Source organism: Camelina sativa, chromosome 9, assembly GCF_000633955.1.
Source record: "Camelina sativa cultivar DH55 chromosome 9, Cs, whole genome shotgun sequence".
NCBI lineage: Eukaryota > Viridiplantae > Streptophyta > Magnoliopsida > Brassicales > Brassicaceae > Camelina > Camelina sativa.
This window is the reverse complement of record NC_025693.1, coordinates 1,279,354-1,293,886: the sequence shown is the minus strand read 5'-3', so window position 1 is coordinate 1,293,886 and position 14,533 is coordinate 1,279,354. Positions and strand designations below refer to the sequence as shown.

The 14,533-nt window shown below is 37.1% G+C and overlaps 1 protein-coding gene, 1 long non-coding RNA gene and 2 pseudogenes across 2 annotated transcripts; 1 reads left to right on the top strand and 3 right to left on the bottom strand.

The window, feature by feature from the left end:
* LOC109126638 lies at positions 2,843 to 4,083 on the bottom strand. Its single transcript, XR_002033500.1, has 2 exons — positions 3,711 to 4,083; positions 2,843 to 3,022 (listed from the first exon to the last, which is right to left on the bottom strand). It is a non-coding gene; the product is annotated as an uncharacterized LOC109126638 (long non-coding RNA).
* On the bottom strand, positions 6,301 to 8,401 carry LOC104710139. The gene is given in 5 exon segments (XM_010426694.2): positions 6,301 to 6,632; positions 6,715 to 7,193; positions 7,268 to 7,568; positions 7,655 to 8,025; positions 8,110 to 8,401. Coding segments are annotated over 5 exon segments (1,455 nt in total). The 5' UTR covers positions 8,363 to 8,401; the 3' UTR covers positions 6,301 to 6,581.
* LOC104714894 lies at positions 9,989 to 12,380 on the top strand (annotated as a pseudogene).
* Positions 12,450 to 13,299, bottom strand: LOC104710140 (annotated as a pseudogene).

Genomic DNA, 14,533 nt, shown 5'->3' with positions numbered 1-14,533 from the left:
GTTACAAAATATATAGTCACAAATGTAAGTACAGATTTGCAACCAAATATGGTACTAAATTATACGATGTTGTAACTAAACTTATGTCACTTTTAGTTACAATTTTTTTTTGTAAAAATTTAGTCATAATAAATCACTTTTTAAAGTTATTTTTGCGTTTAGTCGTAGATTGTGACATAATTGTTACCATTTTTGTGACTATAATATAAACATGTGATTTTCTAATTAAATAAGAAAATAGATTGTGATTTTGGTATACTTTTGCATATTTCGTTAGTCTTGTGGTTTTTTATTAATAACATGGGATGACCAAAAAAAAAAGAATTGGAAAAAAAAATTCTTCTTTCTTTGTCATATTTGTCTTAAATAGACTAATGAACCGAATGAAATCAAACCGGTTTGTTAAAGATAACTAGAAGCAGCAAAGTGGAAAGTAAGCCAGAGTAGTGTCTTGGGAAGAGGAAAAGCTTGGAAGAGGATCATCATAGTCATAAGCGAGCAGGAGACTCATTTGCAGCTCCGTTTCCTTTCAGTGAGATTCTCAAAAGAAAAAGAGCGGCTGCATCTGGTGGTAGGAGCAACAAGGACGAGACAATATCGAAAGAGGAAGCTGGAGATGAGACCAAACTCATAACAGAAGAGAAAACCGAGCTTGTCTCTGAACCAAACCCATCACACGAAGCTGAAGTACAACATAAACATCATATTATTATATTAAATATTATATTTTATTTTAACTGTTTGACAAAAGAAAAGTTACGGTCACATGTATAATTTTCTACATTAAAATATGTATAGTCTACTTTAAAAAAAAAAAAACAAACATGTATAGTCTAAATCTACTATGTTTCTATATAGTGTTTTTTTTTTTTTTGATTCTTCTAAAGCTACACACTCATAAGATTACTCTAACTTTAAAATATGTGTATTTATCCAAAAATAGAATTTTATAATTTAATTTAAATTCTACAACTACCACTATACTATTATAATTGTTTTTATTACAAAGAAGAAGAGAAGAAGAAAACATATACTTGCATACATGTAAGTAATAGTTTAAGATCAACTATTGCACTCATTAAATTTTAAAGTTTCTTAATGAATTTTTTAACTTAACATTTTTCAAAAATTGTTATAAAAATAATTCTTAAGCAATTTTGTTAATGACCAACCAATGGAGATGGTCTAATAATTGATATATGTTTAACTCATGATCAATGACACGACTTGTGCATTCTCTGTTCTTGGTAATTATGATGAGTTATTTTATTGTGTTTGTATATATATATTTCTCTTGATGTAGTAAAGATTCTCTATTATTATCTTTAGTTTTGTTGATGTGAGTATATTGTAGAAATATATATAGGATTTAAGAAATTTATTATTTGTAGACAAAATCATACCACATTCGTCAAAACATCGTTTACCATATTTAATTAGATCAACCACAAAATTATATTTTCTCCATATGAATTGTTAATTGCTGGTCCACATCAGATTATTCGTGGCTTATCAAAACTCTCTAACTAAATGTGTGTCCAAGGAACTCAAAAATCATGATATAGAATTCATACATGCCGTTCAAGCAAGAGTAAGTAGCTTTTTACATATGAGTAATGAAGGAACTGTTAGGAGTTAACAATACATATGAGTAATTAAGGAACTCTTTTTTGCTTTTGTTTCATGACTTATTCATAAGAGCACCGCCGATAACCAACTATCGAATATTATCTGGCCGATGAAATATCTGGATACAGTATCACGGCGCAATATCTGGATACAATATCATGACGCAATATCTAGACGCATCATCTAAATAATATTTGTTTGTGTTTTTGGTTCATGCGTCCACAAATTATATCTGGATGTAATTATGTTCATTTTGTAATTTGATATTTGCATTTCGATACAGTATATGTAAAAAGACCAAAAAGCCTTTTACTTTGTGTTGAAAATGTTTTAGTGGTTACATTTGGGAAGAGGAAAAGCTTGGAAGAGGATCATCATAGTCATAAGCGATCATGAGACTCATTTGGAGCTCCGTTGCCTTTCAGTGAGTTCTCAAGAGAAAAAGAGCAGCTGCATCTGGTGGTAGGAGCAACAAGGACGAGACAATATCGAAAGAGGAGGCTGGAGATGAGACCAAACTCATATATAACATAAACCGAGGTTGTCTCTGAAGATGTATTCGCATTTACAGTCTCTGAACCAAACCCTCCCCATGAAGCTGAAGTAGAAGAAGGAACGGTGATGGAGGAAGAAGAAGTCGTTGGGGAGGAAGTGTATGAAGGAAATGAAGAGGAGCAAGCTTATAAGGGTGATGAGCTAAACGGATAGTACTATTATGAAGAAGGATATGAAGAAGAGGGAGGAGAATACACATATGAAGAAGGTGAAGAAGTAGTTTACGCTGCTGAGGAAGGAGAAGAAAAAGCAACAGAAGGTGTTGAAGCTGAGGGTGAAGAAGACATTGAGGAGAAGACCGTTGAGATGTTGTCATAAAAGAAAGAGATATAACACACACACAAAAAGGTGTTTGCTCCTTTCCTCTCTTAGCTTAATGCAGAATGGAGAGAAGTCGTCGAGCAAATAATATGGAAAAGTCAGCTTTTTAGACCATCTTTATTGGTAAAAAGCTAAGAACTCATGAAACCAATTTTTTTCTATTAAATTTTGGATTTGTCAATGTTTAGAAACCAATGGGAAGTTATTAAGAAAAACTTTCTCCAATGGTAGACATATGAGGGGTTCTTAAGAATTTTTTTTGAAGAGTTCATGATCACATCAAAAACTTGTCAAATGAAAAACATAGATTCATTGACAAAAAAATAGAGATTCAAAATAGGGAATCATGACTATAAGCAAAGAGATTCAAAATAATCATTCAAATCAACTTTACACATTCTAGCAAGCATTTGGATTGCCATTGACTTGATTGACATTCTCATTCTAAAAAGACTCATCATCACCTGAATAATCCGTGAAGACAACTTCTGCTTGGAAAGATTTTTGCTGCAATATCCTGAGATTAAGACAACAAAAAGGCTTTGAACCAGCAGGGACCAAGAGGATTTAGTCTGGTAATACTAATAACTTTCAGAGAGAAGCCAAAGTCATGAAAAAACTGATGCATGTTCTGAGGGAAGACAGTCATGCTCAAGAAACCGACAATGACCATTTGTATTCCTTGATATACAAGCGTATCAAAGAATTGACATACAAGCGTTGAGCCTCCACTCTATGCTGAGAATTGTTCTATACAATGACATAGACATCCAAAACATCATCTAACACAATTAACTTGTTGCATTATCTCAAAGTTTCCTACATATGAAAATCAGATGCAAGACAACAACAATCCCTTTGCTTCATTAGTTAGTGTATGGCTATATCATATTCACTATGAAATCTAAAAATGAAGACAACCACAATCAAATTGAAGTTTTAGGACAAGAATACAAACTCTCTCCAAACATGTCTGTAAACTACACTAACCATAACAATCAGAATTATCAAAAACCCTCAAATCCGTACTAAATCCAATCTAAGTTTACCAATTCTCGAGATTACTCAATGAATCTTTTGCTCAAGGTCATAAACTAAGCAATCAAAACTCTAAATTCAACCAACAGAAGTAGAAAACAAGGAGAAAGAACAAAACTTTCAAGAAACTGGACTAAGCAAACAAAAAAAAGGGTTTTGGACCGAACTCTGTTGGATTGAAAAGGAGCAATTTGACTTCTCAAATTCTCAGTAAAGATGCGTTTTTAACCTCAAAACAGAACATGGAGAGAGAAACCGAGAATTAGAGAATTGAGTTAGGGTTTCTAAGAATCTGGGAGCGAGAGGAGAAGCCATGACATGTGAATGGCTAAAACGGCTTAATAATACTCAGATTTTCAACAAGAAAGAGTTGCTACAAAGAGAGTTGAGAAAGAGAGAAGAGCTCGTCGCGAAAGAGAGAGAGAGGAGGAAGAGAAAGAAGCAAAACGACGAAGTTTTTTCCTCATCCAACAAATATCGAGCACAACATTGCCTCTAGGGGCTCTTAAACCTCTTGATTAAGAGGTACTTCTTAGCAATATTTCCAATTTTGATTTAAATTTAACTGCATTAAATCTAAGAATTCAGATTAAAGATGCCCTTATCTTTTTTGGTTGGGCACTGATATTCTTAGTTGCCATTTTTTTACGTATTATGATTTCTTAAATTTTAACCGTAGAAGAAAGAAAAGAATAGTGTCTCATAATATCTCTTAAGACTCTCTTTTTGTACTAGTGTCTTCCACTAGGGGAAGAATAGAGATAAGACTGGAGTAAAACATTCTCCCTTTAGATTATCTATCCAGTTCAAGTTACTTTTCACATTTTCTCGAGTTCTTGACCAGAGTTCATCATAAGTAAGAGTTCAGAAAAAAAAAAAAAGTGGTATTTTCTTGCTAAATCTTAGTTTCTATCCGTGTTTGTGGTGTAGGCTGTGGATCGAGTAAGGAAAAAGTTTTTTAGTGGCTTTCGAGTTTTTAGATCTCAGATTTTCTTGGTTAATCATCAGCAAAAGAGATGTCTTCAGCTATGGATAGAGCTTTGATGGAGATGTCCCTAGAGGAAGAAGAAGTCCCCTTTGATATGCCAACTCTACCGGAATTCTCATCTTCCGAAAGAAATGTTTTAAGCTTGATTAGTCGCACTCTCAACCCTGAAGCTCAGCCCATGGACCAATTGATTCGCAGTAGCCCATGGACCAATTGATTCGCAGTATGCCAAGAAAGTGGCAGAAGGTTGGTAGGTGTAGAGGTGTAGCTTTATCAAAAGAAAAGTTTCAGTTTTTCTTCAATTCTGAGCATGACCTGGTAGAAGTTATAGAGAAAGGTTTACATACCTTCAATGAATGGACTATCGTTGTGGATAGATGGTCTGAGAACCCTCCAGATAACTTCCTACAGTGCACGCCCATCAGTGATACAAATGTGGAATCTACCGATAAACTTCTATACTAAAGAGGCTCTCACCGCATTAGGGGAGCAGATAGGACAAGTTTTAGAGGTGGCTTTCGATACTGAGAAGCCACAACTACAGGAGTTTGTCAGAGCTAAAGTTCTCTTCGATGTCTCGAGACCTCTTCGAAGAACAAAACTGGTTAATCTACCCAAGGGGGAAACAGCCTCAGTTTACTTTGAGTATGAAAGAGTTCAAAAAAGATGCTTCGAATGTCAAAGGATGACGCATGATATTCTTTCATGTCCTTTAATTCTGAGGAAGAAGCAATTGGAGGCTGATGCTAGAAGAGCGGGAACTCCGATAGTGAAAGCAAAGAAAGCTCCAGTCTTGAAGGAGTCAGATCCACTGTTCGGAGTTCTTAAAGAAGATTAAGTGGGGATTGATCCTAATTCAGGGAGACCTAGAATTGCGCCGGTGGTATTGGAAGGTATGAGGCAGTATTTAAGAGTAGCAAATGAGGAGGAAAAGCTCTTAAGGATGGATAAAGTTAAATCTTCGGTCAGTGAGGTGGAAAAGGATCCTCTAGCAAAAAAGTCTATCTTAAGGTTGGAACCTTTGCCAATCTTTCATCAAGAACTGTCCAAAGGAAAGGGAATGGTTTTCAGTTATGAAAAGGCAACAGATCAAGGCAGGGACCAGAGAGTTCTGGATTTGGTTATTCCCACTTTATCATCTTCTTCTCAGAGACCTAGTCATTCGTGGCAGATGGAAGCGGACCCTTCCTTCCCAGCAGAAGATCTAGGTAATTTCTTGGCCTTGTCTCAACCGTTTCATGACAATTCAACGGTTTATGGACCTAGCTCTTTTGTAGCAGGGTCCTCCGGGATTGTCCCGAATAAACCAAAGACAAAGACCAGGAATAGACCAACAAAGAGCATCAGGAAATTTAAACAAGTAGCTCTAAGCTTGGTCAGTGATAAAGAAGAGTCGTTTGAAGTTTTCTAGAAGGGGATGAAGGAAAAAAGAAAAGCAGACATTGTGGGTACAAGCACTGTTAAAATTGCAAAGCTTAACCCTCAAGAGGTGATCCCAAAGGGGGGATTGCCTAAACTCCAATGAGCATCATCAGTTGGAATTGTCAAGGATTGGGACGGTCTCATGATTTGACAATTCCTCGTCTTAGGGAGATGCGTGAAAAGTATTTCCCGGAGATGTTGTTCTTGATGGAAATAATGCATAGGAGAGATGTTCTGATGGACTTACAAGTTTGGTTAGGTTACGACCAAGTATATACGGTGGAGCCGATAGGTAAATGTGGAGGGCTGGCTTTGTTTTGGAAAAGTAGTGACTATTTTGTGACTATAAAAATATGTATAGTTCAGTTTTTATCTTATGGAGGGTTCAGTTTATTCCAATATATACCATCTTCTTGAAAACAAAGATAACTCATTATGGCCCCAATCCCTTAGGAGAAGTTTTCCATGGATTCTTTGGAGAATATGGAAAAACAGGAATGCTTTAGTCTTTGAAGGAGCTTCCTTCACTCCTTTGGAGTCTGTGGTAAAGATCAGAGAAGATGTAGAGGAATGGTTTGAGGCTCAGATCGTATTAAGAGAGGAGGAGAGTTTAGAGGAGTCAATCCCATCATGTAGTGTGCAGATCCCGTGATCGAAGATGCTCATGAATACAAGACTCCTGCTTGACAAAGGAGTGGAAAAAGTTTTAACATATTATTTGCTCAAAAAAATGAAACAATGTATTGAGAGAGAATGCTTACTTCCCATGCATGTTCATTAGTTGAGAGATGCTTCGTGAAATCATCAAGGCTCTTGAAATCACACTCGCACGTTTCGCAATCAAACATTCCGGTAGATTCATGTTCACCCCTTTGACTAGTGCACCTCTGAAGAACGTGTCTTCTTGTCTCTGAAACTGTGGAACAAACTATATATATAGCTCAGAAACAGCGTAATTAGATTTCAACAGTACTACGTAGTTGATGATGAGAGGAGGACAAATAAACACCTCCCAGTAAGCTTTCCCAAAGCCACTCTGCAGAGGTGACCAGGGCTAACAATTTGTCAGGCCTAAATGAATAAGCCAGGAACATGTTGTATTTACTCTCTTGTTGATGCTGGGCAACAAAAGTTGAGAAGAAATTCTCCATCTGATCGGATATGAGCATCATTGTAGCTGGAGGAGGATTAAGCTCTTGCCATTCACTGAAATCGGACATCATTCTTCTGTATCTGACTTCTGTTTCAATAAAAAGGAAAGCATTTCACTATATGCAGTTGAAATTCCAGAGATCAATAACAAATTGGACTAACCGGTAATGGCATGTGCAACAGCGACTCCAGTGGAAGAGAGCCCTCGCAGGAGATGATCAGGGGTTTGTGATTGGTCGCCATAGGCGGTGATTGAGACAGGACCAGAGTAGCCTAGTTCCTTGAACGCTCCTTCTATACTTGGACGGACCCGATGAGCTTCATAACCCTCGGGAATGGGACAGTCCACCATGTCCCACAACACCAGTATTTTAGCTGTCGCGTATTCAGGCTTGGCTGGGTAGTTCCTTCCCCACTTAGTCGTTACAGGGGAAATTTCTCGAGGAGTAGGGGATATAACTGCCTGCGATAAAACAAAACAAAGGTTTGTTGCTCTCAAATTTAGACAAATGAAACAATTAATTAACGTAGAGACAGGATTAGGCTTACTTCTATTGCATGATATCTACTCGAGAGATGCTTCCTGAGTTTCCTCAAGCTTTGGAAATCGATATCGCACGATTTACAACAAAACATGGCTTCTTCTTCTTCTACATATTTTTTAACCACTCTGGTCTTCTTCGTCTTCGACTCTAGTAACTTGTTCCAGCGCCACTCTGCAGAAGTTTCAAGGGCTGGTATGGCTTTAGAACTAACCGAGTAAGCCAGAAAGAGGTTGTATAGCGTCTCTTGTTGTAGCCGGACCAGATCCAATGAGAAGACATGGTCCACCTGATTGGATATGAACATCATTGTCGCCGGAGGAGGATGATAAAGTCGCCATTCCACCATATCCGAATACATGAGAGCGCATGTGCTTTCTGTTTCAGTCAAATTTTTTTAAGGAAACCATTTCACTTTTTTGAAAATTTAAACCCACAGAATCGATAAGAAATTGGACTCACCGGTAACGGCATGTGCAATAGAGACTCCAGTGGAAGAGAGCCCTCGCAGGAGATGATCAGGGGTTCGTGTTTGGTCGCCATAGGCAGTGATGGAGACAGGACCATAGTAGCCTAGTTTCTTGAACGCTCTTTCTATACTCGGACGCACCCGATGAGCTTCATAACCCTCTGGAATCGGACAGTCCTTCATGTCCCACCACACCGCTATTTCAGCTGTCGCGTATTTAGGCTCCGCCGGGTAGTACTTCCACATCCTCTCAAGTCTAAAAACCTAAGCAAATCACAAACGCCTTTCCTCGATCCCTTTTTAGGATTTGAATGTATATCCTTTATCCTATAAAGCACAAGTCACTTGTGCAATTAAATTGTGACATTTGGCAATTTACTCAAAAACAAATTAAAAAATAAAATAAAAAAAACAAAAGCATATATTTAAAAACTGAAAAAATAAACGCAAAAGTAATTAAAAGCACAAAATCCTCAATTTAAAAATTCCTAATTTTTCTCATCTAAAACTACCACGATTCTTAAAACAGTTACCCGACTTCCTCTATTATAAAACTCAAGTGGAACTGTAATTCATCTTTATTTCTCTCCCTTGGCATCTCTTGCATCACTTTGCGTTTAGATTTTTTTTTTCTTTATCTCAATTCTATATATTGGCTCTAAACTTTTCTACCTAAAATATATGTGATCCTCTTTGCTGGAAACAAAATGAAGATGTTATTGGATTATAGTCAAGTTCCTAAGTGAATCTATCGAAAAAGGCTTGGAAGATGAAGAGCTCTTATATCCCGAAGTTGCGAAGTCATGTCAAAGATAATCCTTGAATAACTCTCGGCATATTGAAGTTATTATCGTGGATGAAAAGGTACTAAAATCTGATATTTGTTTGGTTACACTGATTAGTTTACATGCACACCCGTATATGTCTGTAGATCATATCAAAATACACACATACGTATTTCATAAAATCTTGGAATAGGGAGATATACATTTAAACATTAGTGAAACGGCAATTCATTCTAAATTAATGAAATGATCTACAGAAAGGAGAATGTTAAACGCCACTTTATCATGTTGCTGAAATTGATGCAGTGAAATCATGGAGGTAACGTGATAAGTGTATGTCTTTTCATATGCAGTCAAATCCTTTTTTGTTAATATCGTTCGACTACATTACTCTTAAGTATACTAGAAATAAGTGTTTGTGTGTCACTTTAGTTATCTAGTTCAGTTTATTGTGACACTATGAGGATTCAAATTGGAAGAAGATTGAAGGAGCAATAGAGAGAGAGAAAAAAATAGACACGTAGAATAAGAGAAAGAAACAGGAGGTAATCTAGAAGCTCTCATTAGATAGAAAAATGTAATTTTGCAGATTACTAAAATTCTGGTTACTGTGAAGTAAAAATATTAGATTATCTATTTCTTCTCAGAAAAAAATGATTTGTTCTATTGAAACAAAAATGTATTCCCGTGCATGGCACGGGGCTAATACTAGTTTTATATATACACCGAACTAATGGGCCTAAATGAAAGCCTCTAAAGGTGTGGGCTAACGAAATCGGATCCTATCTTCTTATTATGGATCTTGGGACTCATTACTTGCGAATTTTGATGTGTAGAGTTGGTTTATAGATCGGGATTAAAAAAATGGATATGCGGCGTCTGAGGTTAACAATGGACGACCAACGGCGAGTGAGTTTGGTACGACGGCGAGGACTCCTTCGCCGTGATTGACTATGTATGTCATCTTCATTCCGTGCAGGAGGAAGTAGGGGTTTATCACGACGGAGGTCAATGAAGCCGAGTTTTGACGCGGATAATGAGTTCATTACTTTACTCCATGGCTCAGATCCGGTTAAAATTTTGAACGATGTCAGAGGTACTCTATCACAGTCGATCTGTTTCTTTCTATTGGTTGGTTTCAAGTTTCGCGTTGACATTTTTTGATTTTTGTAATTTGATAAAATTTGGGGGTTTTTAAACTGGTCATTAACGTGCATGAGTGCATGAGTGTCACTTGTTGGTTTTGAAACTTTGACTTTTGTGGGTGCAGATAAAAGATCGGGAATTGTCTGAATCCCAAGCTGAGATCAAAGCATTGAGGTTGTCTGAACGGTAGAGAGAGAGAGAGAAGGCTGTTGAAGAGGTTAGTTTACTTCCTTCCTTCTTAAGATTGTCTTAATTAATTGCAGTGTATTTACTAGTGTTGATTATATATATGGATTGAGAAGATGAAGCAATTCGGCTATTAGTTTCTGCAATTAATTTGTCATTCCCTTATACTTTTCACCATGTCCTGTGTTAGACTTGATGCAACTGTATCTTTCACAAGACCATGTATTTGAAAATATAGCTTGACTAATGGTTAGGAAGAGGTTAGGTTCGTGAAACAAAATTCGAATTCCTAGATCTTTAAAACTGTTATCCTTCGTTTAGTAGTTTCTGCTCAAGTTGCATTGGAGTTCTTTCTTTATTGTGCAGTTCAGGTGGTTGAACTGAAGAAATCTTGGGATGTTTTTTGATAAGTTTTATATGTGGCCGTAGTACTTTCCGTTATCATTCAGTTTGTTGTTATCGTTCCTTTGTGACCCTGGGTTAACTCTCGTTTGGCCTGTGAGCACTGAGCAGCCGCTCTATGAAGCATATACTTATTCTTGAATCCTTGTCTTTAAAAGATGTGTTATGGTGTTTGGCTCTAGCTATTGTTTTAATCCAAATTTTAAAATGTCTTGTGAGAAAAAAGAATTGTGTTTGTGCATTATATATATTAGATGTCACAGAAATCATCTTTGTATAAGCTGACACTCTTCTCTTTAATTTAATTGCTTAAGCTTACCTAAGAGTTGGGAAAGATGTCGGAGAAGCTCAAACTAACTGAAAACCTTCTTGACAGTAAAGTATGTTTGCTATGTTTGGGAACCTCGGTTTCTTTTTATTTTTCAATTTCTTGTCTTTTTGGATTCTGTATTTGATGATATTACATGTTGTCACAGAACCTTGAAATCAAGAAAGTTAACGAAGAAAAAGGGGCTTCCATGGCAGCTCAATTTGCTGCAGAAGCCACTCTTTGAAGGGTTCATGCTGCTCAAAAGGATGATGATATGCCTCCTATTGATGCCATTCTCGCCCCTTTAGAGGCTGAACTCAAGTTGGCGAGACATGAAGTATGTTCTAATGAAACAGATAGAAATTTGTCAGGTATTACTTTTACCTCCTTTACGCAGCAGTACTCTAAATTCCTGGATCTCTCTCCTTCGTTATCGTGAGCATCCCTTGTTTATCAATTGTTTAAATAGGAAGAGAACAGAATTTTGGACAGATTGCACAGACAAAAGGTGGCAAAAGTTGAAAAGTTTACCCAGACTGTACGAGAGCTTGAAGAAGCTGTTCTTTCTGGTGGTGCAGCTGCAAATGCTGTGAGGGATTACCAGAGGAAATTCCAAGAAATGAATGTAATAATTACTTACACGTATAGTTCTATTGCTACCCTTGTACTTAAAAATTCAATCCATGTGCTAATCATAGCAATGGCCATTAATCCTGTGCTTAGGAAGCGAGGAGAGTCCTTGATCGGGAACTGGCTCGTGCCAAAGTAAGTGCAAGCAGGGTTGCAGCTGTAGTGGCAAATGAGTGGAAAGATGGTAGTGACAAAGTGATGCCTCGAAGAACGAAGATTTTTGCAGGTTTTTTTTTTTTAATTTTCTTTTTGGGCTTCTGTTGCTGCTTCGAGTTGTGATTCATATTCACCGAAGCAAAGAAGATGAGGAGAGAAGTGGCTGCAATGGAGAAAGAGGTTTCAGCTATGCGTGTGGATAACAAAGGATCAGATAGTAGAACGAGACGTCCCTCTGTTAACTCAAAAGGAGCTTCAACAACAGCACAATAGCTTTCTGGAAGGTACTTGACGTTTCTTATTATATAGGTCCAGTATAATGATTATAAGTTAGTTTCCTCTTTTAACTTTATAGTAGTTGAATGTTTTGTTTGCATAATCCGTGTTTTAGCAGACGTTCAGGACGAATGGGGATGACGAGGAGTACCCAGTGATCAAAGAAGTCGATTCCACGAGCAAAAGAATATGAATCTCAATCAGTGGTTAATAGATTGAAGGAATGGTATATGAAAGCATACAAATGTAGAAATCCAATATGGGAAGGTTTGTGTGCTTCTCTAACATAGTAAGATTTCAAGGTAAAAATAAAAACAGGGGAGAGAAACACTGATTTCAAATTTATGGCTAACTTTTATGCTGGTGATGTTTATTGGTTTTGTTATATATATAGATAAAGAGTAGGCTTGTGTATGTGTTATTTTATATATATCTTATTCTGGCTTTTGCTTAGTGTGACTTGCAAATCCTGAAATTAGTTCAGAAACAGAGGTGAGGTATTGAAAGTTTCATCAACAACATTCATGGACCATAACAATATTTCAAATATGAGATACTGTATATATATGGATACTGTGATTCATGAGTTGAGTCTGGTCTCCTTGAAGGCTTGAAAAGAGAGTCCCTTTTGAATGTAATGAATCTGTGATGGATCAAAAGGACCTCTCACTTTATCAATCTTTGCAATCACTGCTCTCTCCGGCAACACACTCCTCGCCGGATCCACCGCCGTTTCTCCGCTCAGGCACGACGACACTCCTTCAAAGATGATAACTTCCACTTCTTCGTCATTAACAATACAATAAGCGCTTCTTCTCTACACGACTGGCTATATACCTCCAGCATCGCCATCTCCTCATTGTTCCCGTACTCTTCATCTTCATTTTCACCTCCTACGACGTCTTCTCTCACCCTTCTCCGAGCACAACACCGGAAGGCCTTCGAAGCTCTTCTCTCTGCCGCCAACGCCACCACCGGAGACACGGTGAAAAGGGTATTCAAGTTTGTGAACGAGGGTATCTCAGTCAAATGAGCTTTCTGTCCGAAAACGAATAATCTGGCTATGCCACCGCATTGATTCGCCGGCGTGATAAGCATTGTGATATAGTAGTGCATGAGGAGGACCGTGACCCCAAAAGATTTTGTTAATTTTGTCTAATAAGATTTTTTCAGAGGACTCATCTAGTAGTATTTTACAAATAAGGGTAGTATTGATGAGTTAAATTACGTCAGAGTGCTACTCACTACAGGTATTACCACTTAACAGTCGCTTTCGGATGCCTCTCTCTTCAAACCAGTGGCTAGTCATTTACAGGTTTGGTTCACTGATTTGATTGAATCTGAAATTATGTATAGAGGTTTTATCTGAGTGAGTCAATATAATTGCAGAAGTTCCGATTGTATCTGAAGAGACTAAGCGGTGCAGCTTCGCAGAGTAAAGACACGGAGTGTGTCAAAAGATATGAAAACATTCAAGCTTTGGTTTCCTCCGGAAAAGTACATCCACAGACATTAGCTGCATTTTTTGGTCAACCGATAGACAGTCATCTGTCCGCTAGTTTTGGTGTTTGGATTCCTAATGATGAACATGGTACATCTCAAATTCAAAACTTTGCGGTTGATGTATCACCCGCTTCTAACCGTTCTGTTTCTGTCACTACTTCGATGGCGGTTCAAGGTCTATCCTCCTCTGCGAATTTCAGTCAGAAAGTTGATGTTAACAACAACACAGACCACATAATCAGACAAGGTTATGGATCAAATGTTAATGAAGAATCTTGGATGTTGGAAAGATCTTCAAGACAGCGATATTGAGCAACATTGATGGACATAATAAGAAGAGGAGGCTTGTATTTGTTCTGAAACTGTTTCCTTCAGATCTTCAGAATGGATTGAAGAAGAAAACTTGTGTGTTTGCAATGTTAGCTTAGGACATGTACTTCAAGTACTGTACTTGTATTTGCTAGTTTCTATTAATGGGCGAGTACTTAATTATGTTTGAATCTCTAGATTTGACTATTTTATCAATAAAAAAAAATCTTATGAGTTATAAATAAGATCGACGAGTATTACAACCCTGAACGACCGAACAGTCAAAATCTTTATAACTAGATTTGGATAGCACGGGTTGAAATTCCTTTTGTTTGTATCATAATTTCAAAATAAAATATAATTTATAAGACAGTTTAGTATTGTAAACTGAGAAACGATTGTTATTATTATTATTATTTTTTGTATGAATATGAGAGATGTATTTTGGTGAATGGAGATCTGAATGATTTATATCAATGTTTTTTAACCAAGACTGGACCGGCCGGTCGGTTCGATCCAACAACAACCTGATAGGTATTCTGGTCCAAGTATTCTTTTAAAACCTGACAAATAAAACCCTCAAAAACCAGAAAAACCCGCTAAAAACCCGTGAACCGGTGGTTGAACCGGTGGGTCAAACCAGCTTTTCGGTCTCAAATTAAAATATTTTATTTTGGTCACACTTTAAACTCAAACCAAATTAAAAATAAATGT